Here is a 16,877-nt window from a genome sequence, read left to right as displayed (position 1 = left end):
AACACCACGCAGCCACTCGCTCACTCCCCCCACCCAGTGGGATGGGGGAGAGAATAAAAAAAAAAAAAAAACTCGTGGGTTGAGATAAAGGCAGTTTAATAGGACAGAAAGGAAGGGAAATAATGATAATGATAATAATAATAAAATGACAATAACAATACTAAAAGAATTAGAATATACAAAACAAGGGATACACAATGCAGTTCCTCACCACTTAATGACTAATGCCCAGTCAGTTCCCAAGCAGCGATCCACCCCTCCCGGCCAGCTCCCCCCAGTTTATATACTGGGCATGACATCATATGGTATGGAGTATTCCTTTGGCCAGTTTGGGTTAGCTGTCCTGGCTGTGTCCCCTCCCAACTTCTTGTGCCCCTCCAGCCTTCTTGCTGGCTGGGCATGAGAAGCTGAAAAATCCTTGACTTAGTATAAACACTACTTAGCAACAACTAAAAACATCAGTGTGTTATCAACATTATTTTCCTGCTAAATCCAAAACACAGCACTATACCAGCTACTAGGAAGAAAATTAACTCTATCCCAGCCGAAACGAGGACATCATTGTAGTACAAAATGTTACATGTAATACACAGGAGCCTGAAGGAAGCAAGAATTAACTTACACTCTTTGTAAATAGTCAAGTCTTTAGCTGATTCAAAATCAAATTTTTTAAGGTGAAAAGTACTTCTTAAAATCAATTCTCAAGCCAGAACAGAATGAGCATCCTACTCTGGCACACAGTAGGCCATCTCCATTGTTACAGAGAGGTAAGAGTGAGGCTTCTGAGTGGTTCTGGAAACAGCATGACCCTCTATAAAGAACTGGGTGTTAGCAAGGACCCAATATGCCAATATTCAGATACTTCACGTCCTGCAACTGGGAAATTGTTCAAATCACTTCAAGCAATTGAAAATCTTATAGCATGCAAGAAGAGGCATTACAGCTCAGCTACAATACTAAGTGGTTTATTTCTGTAGTAAACTGGAGAGGAGGAAAACACACTCTGCCTAAGGTGCTTGTTGGAGAGGTGAAGAGGGACTCTGCTCCCCTGAAGCAAAGATAATAGCACCGTCTGACTCCTCACACAACAGGAACATGCAGTTGTTTTAGCAGTATGAGTAAGGGGGAGCGCTCCCAATACAAGAAGGATAAACATTTACCAATGTTGTAATCAGCTTGGCATATCTGGGTCTTAGAATAATTAAACCAGCAAGAAGAGGCCCTGGCCAGTGTTGGAGGAGGACACAATTCACTAAAAGCCACATAGTTAGAATTTAACTTCTGTGCTATGATCCCAACTTCTTATAATCTAAGCGTAGAAAACATCTCTCTCATCTGACAGACTTGACAAGGGCTCTCAGAGCAGGCAGGTTTTCAAGGGGAAATGGCTGGTTTCCTCTCAGACCTGGTGAGTATCCAACTTCTTGTCTTCTAGCCCTAGTCACTAACAGCAGCATGATCTTTAAAGATTACAGCAAAGAGAATCAGTCTTTCTCATAACAAAAATGAGCAACAGAGCACATGCTTGGGACAACACTAATTCAGCAATAAGACTGACTACACGGCATCTCCAGAAAATATATTAGAAATGCAAAAGCATAAGAGGTTTATGGCAAACCAGGAAAGAATAGGCATTTTGAGGAAGATAGAGAAAATAGTAGCAATGAAAAAGACAAAACAGAAAAAACCCTCCCACCCCACTGCCTTGCACTCTCAAGGATATTTGAGGATACTCATCTGTTTAGAGTGTGACCTGACTAAATGCCTGAAAGCATATGTGCTTGTGAAGAGTGCTCTAAAATCCAGTGTACATCATGGAAACACAGCATTTCAAATAGGAGTCATTCAAGTAGGGATTCTAAAAATGCAGTTTCCTGTGGGGATAATAAAAGTGAAATGTAAAAAAGATAAATTTTAAGAGGACAGACTTGATTAATCTCTGGAAACTGGTGAACAATGTCTCTGAGGAGGCAAAGTTGAAGGAAAAAAGGGATTCAAGAAAGCTGTAGCTTTTTACTAGTACCAAAGCAAACACAAACTATCTGAACAAGGCTTTTATGATTATTTTTTTTATTTCTGTGGCTAGCAGAACTAAGAGAATTAGAGACTGCATCTTTGCAGGCTGCTAATAACCTGGAGAGGAACATAAAGGAATGTGCAGATTTGCATCTTAACAATTTCCCAGCAATTTTGCTTGTTTATTGAAAAATTCAAAATGGGTTTTTGCATTTTAAAGACTTCTTAATCATAGAAATGTGAAGATATAAGATCTCATAAATTATCTCATGGTCTGAAAGCCATGCTGATATCAAGAATTTAGGATGTGTTTCATCATCTTTGGCAGGTTCAATACCGGAAGCTATTGCTAATGATTATGGTGCTAGGAATTGGTGGAACCCACCTATCTGGTTTTCAAATGTCTGTGATCAATTATACTTCTCCGGTAAGCAAAGCCTTCATAAAATCACATCTGTAACTGCTCTTCATGGGACTAGCCCTTACACTTTGAAGATGCTCTAAAAAATCTGTTAGATGTTGCTATGTGAATTTATTCCCAGCTCTTTCCAATGCCATACTGTCCACTGTCATAGGACAAAATGAGTTTGCATGATTGTTAGGAGCTGTGCTCCAAAGACAACTTCCCACACAATTGTGTGGAAACAACATATTGAAACACCCTCCTTAAAGATTATGCCATGGAGGAAAAAGATTAAAAACTAGCTGATTGAGTCTCAACCTTCAGTTCAGCCCTTTTATTTTTATATCTGCTACCTGCAACAAGAACATTTGCATTTCACTAGAATCAATAAAAGGTCCCAATATTTTGGTGTAGAAGAGCCAGGATTCAACAGACAATTAATTTTTGAAAGATTCTCTTACACTATTAGGCTGTATGAGAGGAAATATCAATCCTAATTTGCAAACAAGTGTCCCATAGTCATGCTTTTAGTAATGACTATTAATCTAATTTTTTTAAGTTGTAAACATTATGAAGAACTATTGTGATTAGTGCCTCAGTGGAATGAAAATCTCTTTTTCTGTCCCAGTACATTCAGAAGTTTATCAATGAAACTTGGCTGGAGCGGTATGGTTCTGTGCTGCATCAGGAGACACTCACGTTATTGTGGTCCTTCATCATGTCTGTGTACTGTGTAGGTGGAATGATAGGGTGTCTGTGTAGTGGGTACGTGACTGCAAAATATGGAAAGTAAGTATATTTCCCAACAGCTTGCTAATCAGGGCTGCAACAAGGGAAGCAATTAAATATTACTCATCTAATATAATGGATGTCAGAATTCTCACTGCCCCCTTCTGGTGCAGAATTTAAATTATATATAAATATATTTATATTTATATATATAAAGCGCCTATCACCATATTGATAAACATTCTTTGGAACCACTCTGACACCTAGGTACCAATGTACCACCTAGGTACATTAGAGAGACAAGAATATGCAACTATTTCCGATTCCCTTGTCACAGTTTTTGGTGCCATACAATTCCTGTATTTTTGCTGAAATTTCAGTAAAAAATAAATCTCTGAAATTTCTTTATTGGGCAATAATGCCCAGGGGAGCCCAACAACACTGCAGTAGTGCAGAAGGGGATAGATATTCTGTAGGCAAAAGCGCTTTTTTTTTGCTTTTTTTTTTTAATTCATCGCAGCCTTTAAAAAAATTGTGCAGGTTCATTACTCTGTAAGAATAATCAGAATTTCAGCAAAGATAAGCAGAAGTCCCTCAGGCCACATTCAGAACCCTTTCTTTGAGAGTGGCCATAAAGGACAAAGCCAGAACTCTCTAGCTTGAGGTGGGCAGTGAAGCAAGTTCTCAGTGAAGCTGGATTTGCCTTGTTCTGGGGACACGTGCAGTGTTTGAGATGGGAGCCTCACCCACAGGAAAGAAGTGAAAAAGACCATTCCTTATCAGTATTTATTCTGCAGGAATTTCCTTCAGCCTCACAGTGTGCTCAGATAGTGTTAGCATGGAAAAGAGGAATCTAGCTTCTCCCTTTCCACTTCCCTGCAAAGACATCATGCCTTTTCATAATCAGATATGGTTGCCCTATAAGCAATGGATTTAAAAATGGCCATGGCTTAGTCTGTAAATCCAGAGGAGAACAGGCAGACATTAGTCAAAGATGAAAAAGTAAAACATGGATCATACCCACGTGTTGTTTGCTGTTGCAGGAAGAAATGTCTGCTGTTCAACGACGTGGTCCTAATAATAGCCATGCTGCATATTGGCTTCAGTAGGAGAGCCAAGTCTTTTGAGATGATCCTGATTGGGCGCTTCCTCGAGGGCATCGGTGCTGGTAGGACTCCCCACTACTCCATGTTAATGTGACTTCTTTGGGGTGGATACAGAAATCTTCCTGCTGGGAGTACCCGGGCATGCACAGTAACCCCAGTGGAACAAGGCACAGATTGGGAAAAGGTAAGATGAGCTGTCCTTTGCCTTCAAGAGGTCTTGTTGAGAGAGAGATCTGATGGATTAGCTAAACATCTTGCTTAAAGTAAAAGGTACATTTTCAGCCTATTATAGTGGAGGATATATAACAAACAGTTCAGAAGAGAGAGGAGAGGGCTACCTTTAGCTGAAGGTGAAATGAAAAGGGACCCTCTCTCTTGCTTTCTATAGCTTTAGCTCTCTTGTGTCTTCTTCACTTTAGGAATAAATATGAATACCCATGTTCAGTATGCTGGAGAGATCTCACCTAAGAAGTTGCGTGGATTTGTAAATGTGACCTCCTCTGTGTTTCTTGCACTAGGAAAAGCTGTAGCAAGAATTCTTGGATTACGGTACTTGTGCTACTCCTTCTCATCCTATTTTCTATTTATTTGTCTTCTGTATGGCAGGGAAGTGTTGTTCTCCCAGTCCTAGAAATGGACATACACTAAGGGTGGGGTTTTACTTTGCTTAACTACAGCTGTCAAAAAGGATGCATCTACCCTATACCAGTCACTGAGGTTTCCATGTCATTCACTGGGGAGAGAAATGCCCTTCTCTTGAGAAAGGATGAATCCATCTCTGGAGGTGCTGTCTCTCTTCTGAAGTTAATAAGAAAAGATTGTATGTAAACACTCTTAGTAAACTTTTGAGATCTGAAATCTCTGCTAATTTCTTGATAACCTTGTGCAGAATTGCAGTATTGGTTCAGAGGGCTGTTGTGGGAATATTCAAACTCCACTGATCTTTAGAAAATATTCAAATTACGAGAAAAATCTCAGTCTTGCAGTAGAAATAAAGTATTAGTCTATTTTCCTTTCCCTAGCCTAAACATCTTCTATTTCAATTTATCTTTTCAAGGTCTGTATGTATATTGTGTCTCTTTAGCTAGTCTAGGATCTAGAAAATACCAAACTAGTTATAGACTGTAATTGTACTGGACTATAAATACACTCTAACATGCTTTCATAGAGATCTTTTAGGAACTGAAGACATGTGGAATGTGCTATTGTCCTTCTCTGGGTTGGTGGCATTGATTCAACTGCTCTTTTTGCCATTCTTTCCTGAGTCCCCTCCCTATCTCTTGCTGCAAAAAGGAGACAAGGCGGGTTGCTTGAAAGGTAAAATAAAACTTTAGATCCTTAATTTGTTAAACCATAACTCTTGGGAAAGTGAAGCTACTAGAGGAAATCAGCTTTTCTATTAGCCAACTACAGATTTCTTGATAATTACATGATTAAAGTCCTCCAGAGTAAGCGGAGTCATCAGAAACATTTAAGATCTACCCCTAAATACTACAGCAAGTTGAAAGCCATTTTCCAGGGAAGTCTCAGCATGTTCCAGTAAGCGATGTTCTAGTTCTTTGCTCAGTGACTGATGAATCAAAGCATGGACTGAACCGCAAATGTTTAATGTAATTAAAAGTTGAAAAACACAGAACTTGGAGTGGATCAGATGATGGAGGAGTATACTTCATTCTGTCTCTTCTGTAGCCATGAAGCAACTCTGGGGAGAAGGGAATTATCATACAGAATTTGATGACATGATGAAGGAAAAGGCTGTAACAAAAGGCACCAAAATTATGAATGTCCTAGAGGTGCTGAAAGAACCATCCGTGTATCCGCAGCTGAGTACCATGCTCCTCCTCTTACTGAGTCTACAGCTCTGTGGCCTGAGTGCAGTTGAGTATACCCTATTTCCATGCTTAGATCTACTCTTAAGTAACCAAAGCGCCACAATTCCAACTTGTCACTTTCCTCTGGATCTACATTATTCCTCCTCACACAGAGCCCACTGCCTGTGAAGATCTGTGGTGTCATCATTAGTATTCTTCATACCTTTAAGGGAGCTTCTCAGGTGGGAAAACAAGAGATCCAACTCAGCATAAGTTCCTGCAAGGACACTGTTGCATTCATTCGCCTGGTGGTATTACCAAAGATTCTGTAGGAGAAAGGGTTATAAATACCCTAAGGCTTGCTACAACCCAGAGATCTATTCATCTAGACTTCCAGCTCCACTTTCTTTGACTTCTGCAGTGGCCAGCTATTGCCATTCAATTTTCATTCCATTTGATAAAGGAGATTTATCCATTAAGTAATTTCCTTTCAGTTGTTTCTGCATAAAGGTGGCTAAGCCCAATACAGCCCAAGCTAATAGTCATTCCTCTGGATGTCATTTTTATCACTTGCCTATGGGTCTCTCTCTGTAAGCCTTGCTTAAGCCTGTGCACTCTGCTAGGGCTTGTTCGTTACAGTTGCCAGCAATGTGGGCAGAGGAGGCACCTCTGTGCTCCACTGAGACGGAAACGGTGCCCAGTCCATCAGGGACTTTGCAGATGAGCAGCTTCTGCTTAGCAACTGGAAAAGAGCGACAGAATCAACTGTTTGTATGACAATGTATGGTCTGCTAAGACTGAGATCTGCTTTTCTTTTTCTTTACTCCCTGTCTTCTCCCTTTCCTTTTCTTCTTTGCCAAAACATCTTTTTCCCATGTCTTACAGGCAGTATGCACCTTTCAACTCCTTTTTTTTTTTTCCTGGACTTTCAAATCCCTTTTCTTCATCTCTATGAAGCTTTTCATTTTTCACATCTCAAGCAGGTACATCACCTCCACTAAGCCCCAATAATGTACTGCTGCTTTTGCAGTGATGACAAATCTAGTTCTAAGTGATGCTGGATAAGCATATACCACATCTATTGACTATGTTTCATTTTGAAAATGTTTCTTATTTCCCAGATCACCTTTTACACCTCAGAAATTTTTCAGACAGCCAACTTACAGGAAAGCATAATCCCGTATGTATCTTTAGGAGTTGCGATCTCTGAGCTCATCTCTATCATATTCTGTGTAAGTAAGTCAGACCTTTCTGGGGCTTTAAGAGTTAAACTACATGTGAGTTGAGTCTATTGTTCCTTAAAAAAAATTAATCTTCCCCTTATGAACTAAAGAATTTTTCTGTGGTACTGCATAAATCTGTAAAGTGGTTGTTACTATCTGCTCCAAATTTTGTCCCACCTTTTACATCTTTCTTCCCATTTTCATTCTCCATAATTTCTTATAAAAATCCCTCTTATTCAGACAGATATAAATGAAATGTCATTCAAACATAAATATGTATACTTATTTCCATATATTTGTGTATATCTATATATTCGAATGGAGTCATAACATGCTTCCATTGATTACAGCGTTTATGAAAAAGTAAATGCAATGCTGGGCAGCGATGGTAATTCATAGTATTAGAGAGGCTAGAATGAATTCAATAAAATAACAAACTTGGTACCAATAAGATTTGTGTTATCTAAAGTAAAAAGAACTCAAGAAGAATGCTTGATTTGGACAGCTGACAGCTGGATTTTGCCATGCTTCCAGTGATAGGCAATTTTTTTCTACTCTTCAGAGCTCCATTATCGATCGTTTTGGACGCCGGATACTCCTGTGGGGTGGTTATTTGCTGATGGCACTGATACTGGTGTTGCTTGAAACAAGCCTTCTACTGAGCGTAAGCAAATATCTCTCTGGGAGTGGACTTGCATCAGAATTCTTTGTGCAGGACGGCAGATAGTCAGCCTTAGCTTTCATGTCCAAAATAGCAGGTCAGAATATCTTCTGAATACAAACTCATAGCGCCTCTGCAAGGCTTTTTTTTGTCCTGCCTTGTAGTTGATCTTTTTTAATCAGACTTTCAAACAGTCAGTGAAAAACATCTTGTAAAACCATTGGCCTGGCATAGCTTTCCTCCAGCTCTCTGCCTGCCTGACCTCTCCAAACCTCACCTGTGTCTTGTTCTGCTGTTCTTTAAATTCCTAGATGAGCATCCTTGCTGTCACCTTTCCCATTTGCTATTCCATACCTCCTGCAGCAGAAGCAGTGTGTCTGGCCCTTCCAACAACCACCAATTTCCACCCTTGATACAAGTGATCCAGCTACATCGTGCAGCTCTCTAGCTGCTTTCAGTCGGGATGGTGGAAAGTAGTGAGGAACCCAGGGTCATGGCTTCAGTAGTGCCAGTGTTTTGCACTGCATTGCAATCTTAGTCTCAGCTCATAAACTTTCAGCTTCTTTCTGTTTCACAGATATCTTCTGGTTCACAAGAGACTTAAACATTTCTCTGAAGTTGTCTAATTCAATAAGATAATTAGGTTAAATCAGTAACAATTTTCCCCATGCTATAATTAGCTTGCAATTCATTACTTGTTTTTCAGACCAGGGTGCAGTTCAGCTCACCTCTGTAGATATGACACTGCAGGCGACTTTTGGCCTTCCACTGTATTCAGTACAGAAAGATATGTAGTTCTACTGAGCATCTATTACAGAGCTCAGCATCATGGGCTTTTTCATAAATATTGCTTCTCCTATATGTTTGGATCAGCCGTGCTACAGCTATAAAATTAATTTTCATTCTCTTCCCTCCTTTTGCCTTTGTCTAGGATCAGTTCCTGTGGATGCGTTACTGCAGTGTTATTCTCATCTTTTTATTCATCATTGCCTATGGAATAGGACCAGGTGAGTACAACGATAAAAGCAACAACAGAAAACCTTGGACCACATGGATAAGCACAGGCCATGAATGTATGGAAGCAGAACTAGACTGTGTGAATGTATCTTTGAAAAACAACAGCTTAGGTTGGACTGAAATTGGGGGAGTCCCAATTTTTGATGAATTAATGACCCAAAAAACAGTTTCTTGAACAAATTATTTGAAATTATTCAGACCCTGATGAATCAGGACCCTGTTTCCTCTCACTCGATTACAGGTTCAAGCCAAAAAAATACTTGTTAATCAATTCACTAAGACTTGTTTTGGAGGATGTGAATGCTGTTCAGTGCATACAGGCTCAACTGGTCCATCTCTGCCTAAGGGCAGAGGTAGCCTCTTCTAAAATACCAGAGTTTTCTCAACTCACCGGTAAAATCTTGCTCTATTAAAGAATGATACCTGATAGCACACCTAGTCTGTCTCTTAGCATTGCTCTGTCCTTTCTCATCCTCTCTTAATGTCACTCTGAATCACCTACATCAGTAACGCCAGAACCAAACTTACAGCTCTCTATTAGGACCTCACTCGCCTAAGACCAATATTTACTCTGAAAGTTCCCTGACTAAACACTACTTTTAGTTATTACAGTCTCCAAATTCAAATGGCAGCCTTTATTATTGTCAGGGCTGTATATGAGGACGATGAATGTCTTGAAAACCTAACAGAATTCCCATGGTAGCAGAACCCAGGTGTCTCCTATGGGCAATGGAGAGAAATAGGCCATTAGGGCCATTCATCTCCATATTTTATACATCTTAGGTGGATAGAAGCTGCACTTCAGGGGTGTCCATCTCTCTCCTCTTCTCCACAAGAGAAGTCTGCAGGGGAATTCAGATAGAGATGGCTGTGCTGCCCAAATTTAGATGATCTCAGAGTAGCCTGACTTACTGGGGCTGTGTTTGACCAGTGACATCAGTTCACTCACTTTGAGGAAAATGGTTAATAGAAATGTTTCTATTGCTTTTTTATGGTTTTTCCTCAGCTGGAGCCGTCGCATCTGTCATGAATGAAATCTTCACCCTCTCAACAAGGTCCTCCGCTTTTGTAATTGGTGGAATCGTCATTTGGCTAGGCCTCACTTTCACTGGAATGATTTTCCCCTTTGCTGTCGTATGTAATTTGATTCAAATCTTCTCTTTGACTCTATCAATTTAAACTGGTTTTCTAGGCTGGTCTGGACACAGAGTAGGATGAAATGCCTTGTAGATGATCAAAGCTGTGAATCCCTTATTGCTACTGGCATATGGAGGCCATTTAGGTAAAACACTTCCCTAGACTTCAGACATCATCTGCTGCTTCAAGAATAGATTGAGAAGATAAATAAATATTCCTTCTGTAAAATCAACTTATTCCTCATTTCACAGGGACAAATCAACAATTTTCAAGAATCTATAGGGGCAAGTGTTGTCAAGGAAATCACTCATCTTATTCTATTTTTATCTCCAGATGCTTCTTGGTCCTTTTTGCTTCCTCATCTTTATTGCTGTCCTGGTCATTTCAGCAGTTCTCATCTACCTGTTCCTCCCAGAAACAAAAGGGAAGTCAACCTCTGAAATCACAGAAGAATTCAAAACACGCCAATTTAAGAAGAAACGTCATCAGACTGTGGAGAAGAATGCTGCCGAAGAAAAGACATTCTGCACCAAGCTCTGATAGGCCACCATAAGCAACTTCCACTGACAAAAAGCCCTGTCTCAAAATCAAACTGAAAGCTAAACCTTAACATGGACTTTTCTCAATAAAATGTAATCCAAAAAGTCATCCACAGATAGCTTGTCATTAATCCAAGTAGTCCTATTTTATAGTCATCTTTGCTTTTCATGGTGAGAGACAATGGCTCCTTCCTAGAACAGCTCTGTAGCAGGAAGACATTAGTAACTACAGACACTTCTCAAAACTGGCACATGGAAAACATGTTCAGACATAACACATCAATTTTATTTCAAGTCTTTCTCCTTTGCTATCATTTTAAAGAAGCAGGATTTGTCTCTGTGTTTGTTACTTTGTAAGAAAGAAAGCTGTGCTCAGGATTAAGAGCAGGATGGAAAGGATAAAACATAAACATAGTTCTTGCAAACAATTTTCCTGTCATCTCTTTCTGATATCACACTGTAAAGGACCTAGTATTGATCATGAATACTGCACATGAACAAATACCAGGTAGAATAACAAAGAAAACTCAATTTTGTTCTATTTTCTTGAGCTGACATCAAGTAACGGTATGTCCTGATTGTCTCTAGAATGACTGTCAGGGATGAGCCCCAGTCCCTGGACATTTGGTACAGAAGAACTCTCACCTGTATCCTCTGGAGCAAACTGACTGCACCCTCCATGCATATCAGTTGTAGCAAAATCTGGAGCAAGTTTTTGTAGTGTAAGCAGTACTCTCAGCCTTATTCTGGGTACCTCATGGATGGCACAAGGGTTAACAAACATACAGGCAGTGCTGAGAGCTAGAGGCCCAGAGCCCTGGAGTGAGACAGGGAGTAAGACACTTTGAGAAAGTACTGAGAGAGTAGACACTTTGAAAATTCAGCCCATTTTATAAATAATTAACTGCTCCAAAAAAAAAGCAGAAGCTGTGATAGCCAATGTCTGCTAGCTGTGTACTGGCCTAGGACACATTGCACTCCACTAGTGCACATCAGCATACAATACTACACTTTACCACTGCTATGCTCCACAGCACCCATGTACTGCTGCTATTCAAGAGCTGTTAATCCTGCTGACCACTGCAGCATTTAATCACTTCCCTCCCCAAACTCTTCTACCTTCATATAGGATGATCAATTATTTTTCCATTTTCTGTCACAGTTACAAATGCTACACCATGCCTCCTGTTTAGTAGGACCATAAGTCCTATCTTTCTGCAGTTTAACCATTCATATTGATTATCATTGTGCTGGAGCACTGAATCAGTGTTGAGTCTTAGGGAGTTTTCTATTTAAAATTTTCAAATAATATGCTTGCTACTTCTAAAGGAATAGTCACAGAAGCAGCTCCGATATTAAAGCGCCAGCGTGTGTTCCAGCAACTGAAACCTGGGTTAGATTTTATATTCGATCTGGTTTCACTCCCTATATCAAAATAGGGAGCACTCATGCCACAGAATGTTCTCATTCAGAGGGGCCTCTCCTGTTGAGTGACTGAAATATTTACTCTATCCATTCTAAGCACTGACCAATTGCTGCAAAAAACATCAGTTGACAGGAATCATATGAAGTGAACGTTAACCTCAGTCTCAGAGTCAGATGATTAGTTAAGCAGAAGGTGCAGAAAAGGCATGACAGAAAACACTTCCTCAGTTTAACAGAGTTCAGTCTGCCTAGGATCAGCCACCCTTTTGATATAGGATGGAAAAGCTCCTTTCAGAAGTGGTGAGTACTACAGCTGGCAGTATCAGCTGTTAATATTAAGCTTTCAGAAGAATTGAGAGGTTGTCTGTTGCAATTACCATTCCTAAAGAAAATACAATACATATGTACCAAACTACTTTCAAAATAATAGGGTGGACAGTGGATAATCCTTCTAATTTTGTTACTGTAAAAATTCAAGTGAACATTTAAAATAAAAAATGAAAAGACACAGAATTAACTTTGTGGACTAAATCATCACGAAAACTTTGAAGGAAGTTCCAGCTGGGTAGAGAAACTGCTTTTAAAAAAAGCAAGTTTAAAAGTCTTCTAGTACTTAAATGGTGAGGCATTTCCATGCTGTTTTTACCTGCTCCCACACCTTCTCATGTACAACTGTGATACTATTAAGCTTTCCTAGCTAGTAGCCTGATAGTGATATGAAATTGAGCATTTGAAAATAAAATTTTTGTGGATTGGTTAATTAATTAATGTAAAGAAGAGTAACAAAACTGGTAATCCAGAACCTTTATCTGGCTAATATTTTTTTGCATTGATGCTTTGCATTTTCTGCTAAGATTATTTAAGCATCATCAAACAAGATGATATCCTAGAAATGCAGGGACTATGATGTGACCAGTTTCTTTTGTGATGAGCTTGTACTATTCCTTGCAGGTTCAGTACCAGTGGTTGGTTGTAATGCTCTTTGTGTTGTGAGTTGGTAGATCCCTCAGAATTGGCTTTCAAATCTCTATGAACAACTACTCAGCCATGGTAAGAAAAGTTTAAGCAGATACAGCATCTTCAGGAGTCATTGGTAGCGGGGTCAAAATGTAAAGGATGCTTCCCAAAATAAGTTGCAAATTGTTTCCATTGACTTACTTTCCATTCCCAGCTCTTTCCACCACACCTTCTCTGCAGAAGAAAAGAGTAAGAGCTAGACTATAGCTGCCTTTGAGTGGGCATGCCCAGGTAACAAACACATGAGGCTCTCCACTTCACACATGTTAACATGGGCAGTCAAAATTTTCAAAAGATATCACGTAAGGTAATTTTAAATGAGGTAATTTGGGTACCACAACAACCTAACTGAAATAGCAGACAGCCTCCTGGGAGCTATCTCATCGTGTCAGCAAACTGCATAAATTACCTCATAAATTTACTACAAATTTTTTCCAACAAATCTGTCCAGATACAGCATGTCTTTGTAATTCTACATGAAAACACACATGCATACAAACACAAAGCCCTTTAATGAATCACTATGCTACATTATCAGTGCAAAGAGCTGCCAGTGATTGTGACCATAGTTTCTCTGTTCAGGTTCAAGGAAGGCACTTCCAAGGTTCTGTAGCAAGAGCCGTGTGATCAGACAGGGAAAGAGAGAGATCAGAGACTATACTGATGTTTTGACAACTGTATAGTGTTAATTAAGGTTTATATACTAACAACTGTGAGATAGGATCTTATTTTCTGCAAGACTGTGAACACAGGATATAAACATGTCACTGGTGTTCTCATACCATGCTTGTTAATATCACGATGTCTGAAACCTCAGAGGAATAACTAATTAACAATCTAAATAAATCTGCATGTACAAATACTATGATGCATGAATAGTACAGTTGTATCAAGCTTTCCTCTTTGTTCTGCACAGCTGTGAAGAAACTGTGGGGTGAGGGAGAGCACCAGGCAGAAGTGGACGATCTGCAAAAACAAAAGGCGGCGATGGAAAACATCAAAATCCTGAGTGTGCTGGAAGTGATGGAAGACCAAACTCTGCACTGGCAGCTGTGCATTTTGATTATTGTGATCATAACTCTGCAATTCTCTGGCATTAATGCAGTTGGGTATCTTCCCCTCTCCACCCACTAAAACAACTCTTAGGTGCCCATAAGAAAATTCTGCAGTTTAAGCTTACAGACACTATAAAAGAAGTTGTATCTGGGTGGGAGTCAAGCAGTCATGAGATTTACTCCTGGCCATCAACTGGCTGCTGATTTGGCTTTGGATGTTTTTGCCCATCCATTTACCACGCTTTATTTGGAAAACTGGCATTCACTATCTATCTACCTAACAGAAAAAGAGAGAGCTTCACTGAGCTGTCAAAGTGCTATATAAATGTATCATGTTATTTAAGAAGAGAAGTTTTGAATTATGGACATTTATTCTGCAATAACGCTGGGGACAGACTGGCTTGTGTATGTTAACCTGCCCACAACAGCTCCTGTGCCCCCACACCTCATTGATTCCAAAAAGACTAACAAGGTGCTGCCTGCATCCAGGATGAAATCTTATGCTTCTTTTTGCCACCATGCCCTCTTCCCCCATCCCCTCTGTGGCAGTGCTTCTATACAGCTTGCAGCTTCCCTAACAATGTTGTAAAGGGGAATTTCTAATGCCTGAGTCGCCTGTTTGAAAATAAGAAAAGCATGAGACCAAACAGAACAGAAATACAGCATTTATCTCCTTCCATGCTGTTCTTTTCCCAGTTTGTACGGATTTCACAATGTGGTGCGATTGCAAGTGGTAGTACTTCTGAACTGCGCTGAACAGACATTAAAGCCATGGAGTAGCTAACTAAATAGACATGGAAAAATACATGTTAGGATCAGTGTTCACTATTGGCACTGTACCAGATCAACAGTGTATTCTGCTGTGGTAACTTCCACTTTCATTTGCCAGCTCCTTCTCTCTGATTTTACTCTCCTTTTTCTCTTTTTCATATCTTCTTTTCAGGAGTCCCAACCTTTCTGCACATACAGAGGAGAGAATTTGCTGTTATAATCTTGGTCAGTGTCACTTTTTGTCTTTACTGGTCCTTTTGCAGGAACCAGCAGAAGCACAGCTGGACCATTGCAGAGGGACTGTTCATCCCTGTCACAAAGCACCATGTCAGGTTTAAAAGCATGAGCCTTGGATCCCTCTGTCCCTCTCTTACGAAGTCCAGCCATGCTCACTCTGATATAGCTCCAGTGTCTCCTGCAAAAAGTCAATCCTTCACAGGTAGTCTTGCTGGGCACCTTCACTATTTTATGGCTTAAGGAACCTTTCCATCTTGAGCATTCATCCTCCCAGGCTGCACAAATCCAATGTGCCAAACCTCAGGAGGCCTGTTCTCCCAAATGCTTAGTATTGCTGCATCTCTTGCAGTTACTGATAAACCAGGCAGTATATGATTAACCCGCCAATATTAATGTTTGTGTGTTGTTTTAACCCCATGCCAAGGCCTCTCTTTCTCATACTTCTGCAAGCAACATCTCAAATTATTTTGACTACTCACCCTGCCTATCTTTTACTCAAAAGGAGAGATAAAACAAGTAAGCTAGGCTTTTTTCTTTTACCTTTCTCATCTTTGCACTACTGCTTCAGTGTCATTGCTGTGACTGACACCTTCAAAGTTGGAAATTTAGATGCCATCCAGCCTTACTTATTTCAGTACCCATGCATCAGGGCCAAAATCGCTGTTATGAGGCTGCAGCTGGCATCCAACAGAACTGAACACAAGCAGTGGCATCACCGTTAGTGTGTCAGGGTTATGCTGGCATCTGTCCAAAAGAGGTTATGTTCTGTAAATATTATGGCTTCGGTAGCTGTTGCTGTTGTTGTTGTCAGGAGAGCTAATAAAACTGGCTGGAAGGCAGAGCACAGCCTCTTCGAGCTACTGCCTGCTAGAGCCTTCTCATCCCATGTTTTTGTCTCTTTTCTTGGGCCTGCCTGGACATAGTGGGGCTGGAATAGCTGTACCAATAGTGAAAAGAGAAAGGAAGAAGCTTCATGTGAATTCCTTCATCTTCCTCAGGAAATTCACCCATCATTAACACCTCTATTTTCACTTCTGTAAGTCCAACACTAAATGATGATGATAGGTGTATCTCTTGGTTTTCTGGACCACAGCTGATGCATTAGATGATGACCAGGACTGAAACTAAAATGATACCAGTTTCTTTCTGTTAAAAGCATGTGAAAAGCTTTTAAAAAGACACTTTCTATTTCTAACCCATTCTTAAAAAGAAGTATTTTCTCAACAATCAGCAAAAAGGACAGGTCACTGGTGGAAATGTACCCCATTTGCTTGCTTACCAGTCCTGATATGACACATGCAATCCATTGTTTGCAATGCAAGTTTTTTCTTCTGTTGTGTTTTCTAGGTCTATTTCTGCACTTTTGACGTGCTGCGCACAGCTGGGTTTGAAGAAGGCCTTATTCCATATGTATCACTAGGGGTTGGTCTCTGTGTGTTCCTTCCCACTCAGCTATGTGTAAGGGGCACTGTATCAGTTTGTTACTCAGGCTTTAGCTGTGCTTACAGTGAAGTGAGTGCTTCTCCTGCCCTTCTAGACCTTTACCATTGAGCAGTTTGGCAGGAAGACACTGCTGTGCAAGGGCTATGCTTTCATGGCCTTGGCACTGTCTGTCCTCACAGTTACTCTCTCCCTTCAGGTAAGAAGAAATTTTTAACTATTTTATTCCCATTGTTGTTTTACACCTAGACTGGCGTGTTTCATGTCACAGTGACAAAACAAACTGGATG

General features: G+C 40.1%; 1 protein-coding gene across 1 annotated transcript; it reads left to right on the top strand.

Moving 5' to 3' along the window:
- Nucleotides 1-1,384: 1,384 nt before the first annotated feature.
- LOC127022715 (solute carrier family 2, facilitated glucose transporter member 11-like) lies at nucleotides 1,385-10,643 on the top strand. Its single transcript, XM_050906435.1, has 12 exons — nucleotides 1,385-1,408; nucleotides 2,345-2,443; nucleotides 3,048-3,208; nucleotides 4,192-4,316; nucleotides 4,674-4,803; nucleotides 5,423-5,571; nucleotides 5,944-6,131; nucleotides 7,187-7,297; nucleotides 7,851-7,952; nucleotides 8,881-8,956; nucleotides 9,973-10,100; nucleotides 10,437-10,643. Exons 1-12 carry the CDS (start codon nucleotides 1,385-1,387, stop codon nucleotides 10,641-10,643), a joined length of 1,500 nt encoding a protein of 499 aa, XP_050762392.1.
- Nucleotides 10,644-16,877: the final 6,234 nt, after the last annotated feature.

The sequence above is a fragment of the Gymnogyps californianus genome, chromosome 16 (assembly GCF_018139145.2).
Source record: "Gymnogyps californianus isolate 813 chromosome 16, ASM1813914v2, whole genome shotgun sequence".
Taxonomy (NCBI): domain Eukaryota; kingdom Metazoa; phylum Chordata; class Aves; order Accipitriformes; family Cathartidae; genus Gymnogyps; species Gymnogyps californianus.
This window is presented reverse-complemented; position numbering and strand designations above follow the sequence as displayed.

Bases quoted from the DNA above. Each gene is read 5' to 3' on its own strand.
- LOC127022715 (XM_050906435.1), top strand. From the start codon at position 1,385: ATGGCTGGTTTCCTCTCAGACCTG. The intron at 1,409-2,344 runs GTGAGTATCCAA...CATCTTTGGCAG, and splicing joins CTGGTTTCCTCTCAGACCTG to GTTCAATACCGGAAGCTATT. The intron at 7,298-7,850 runs GTAAGTAAGTCA...TCTACTCTTCAG, and splicing joins TCATCTCTATCATATTCTGT to AGCTCCATTATCGATCGTTT.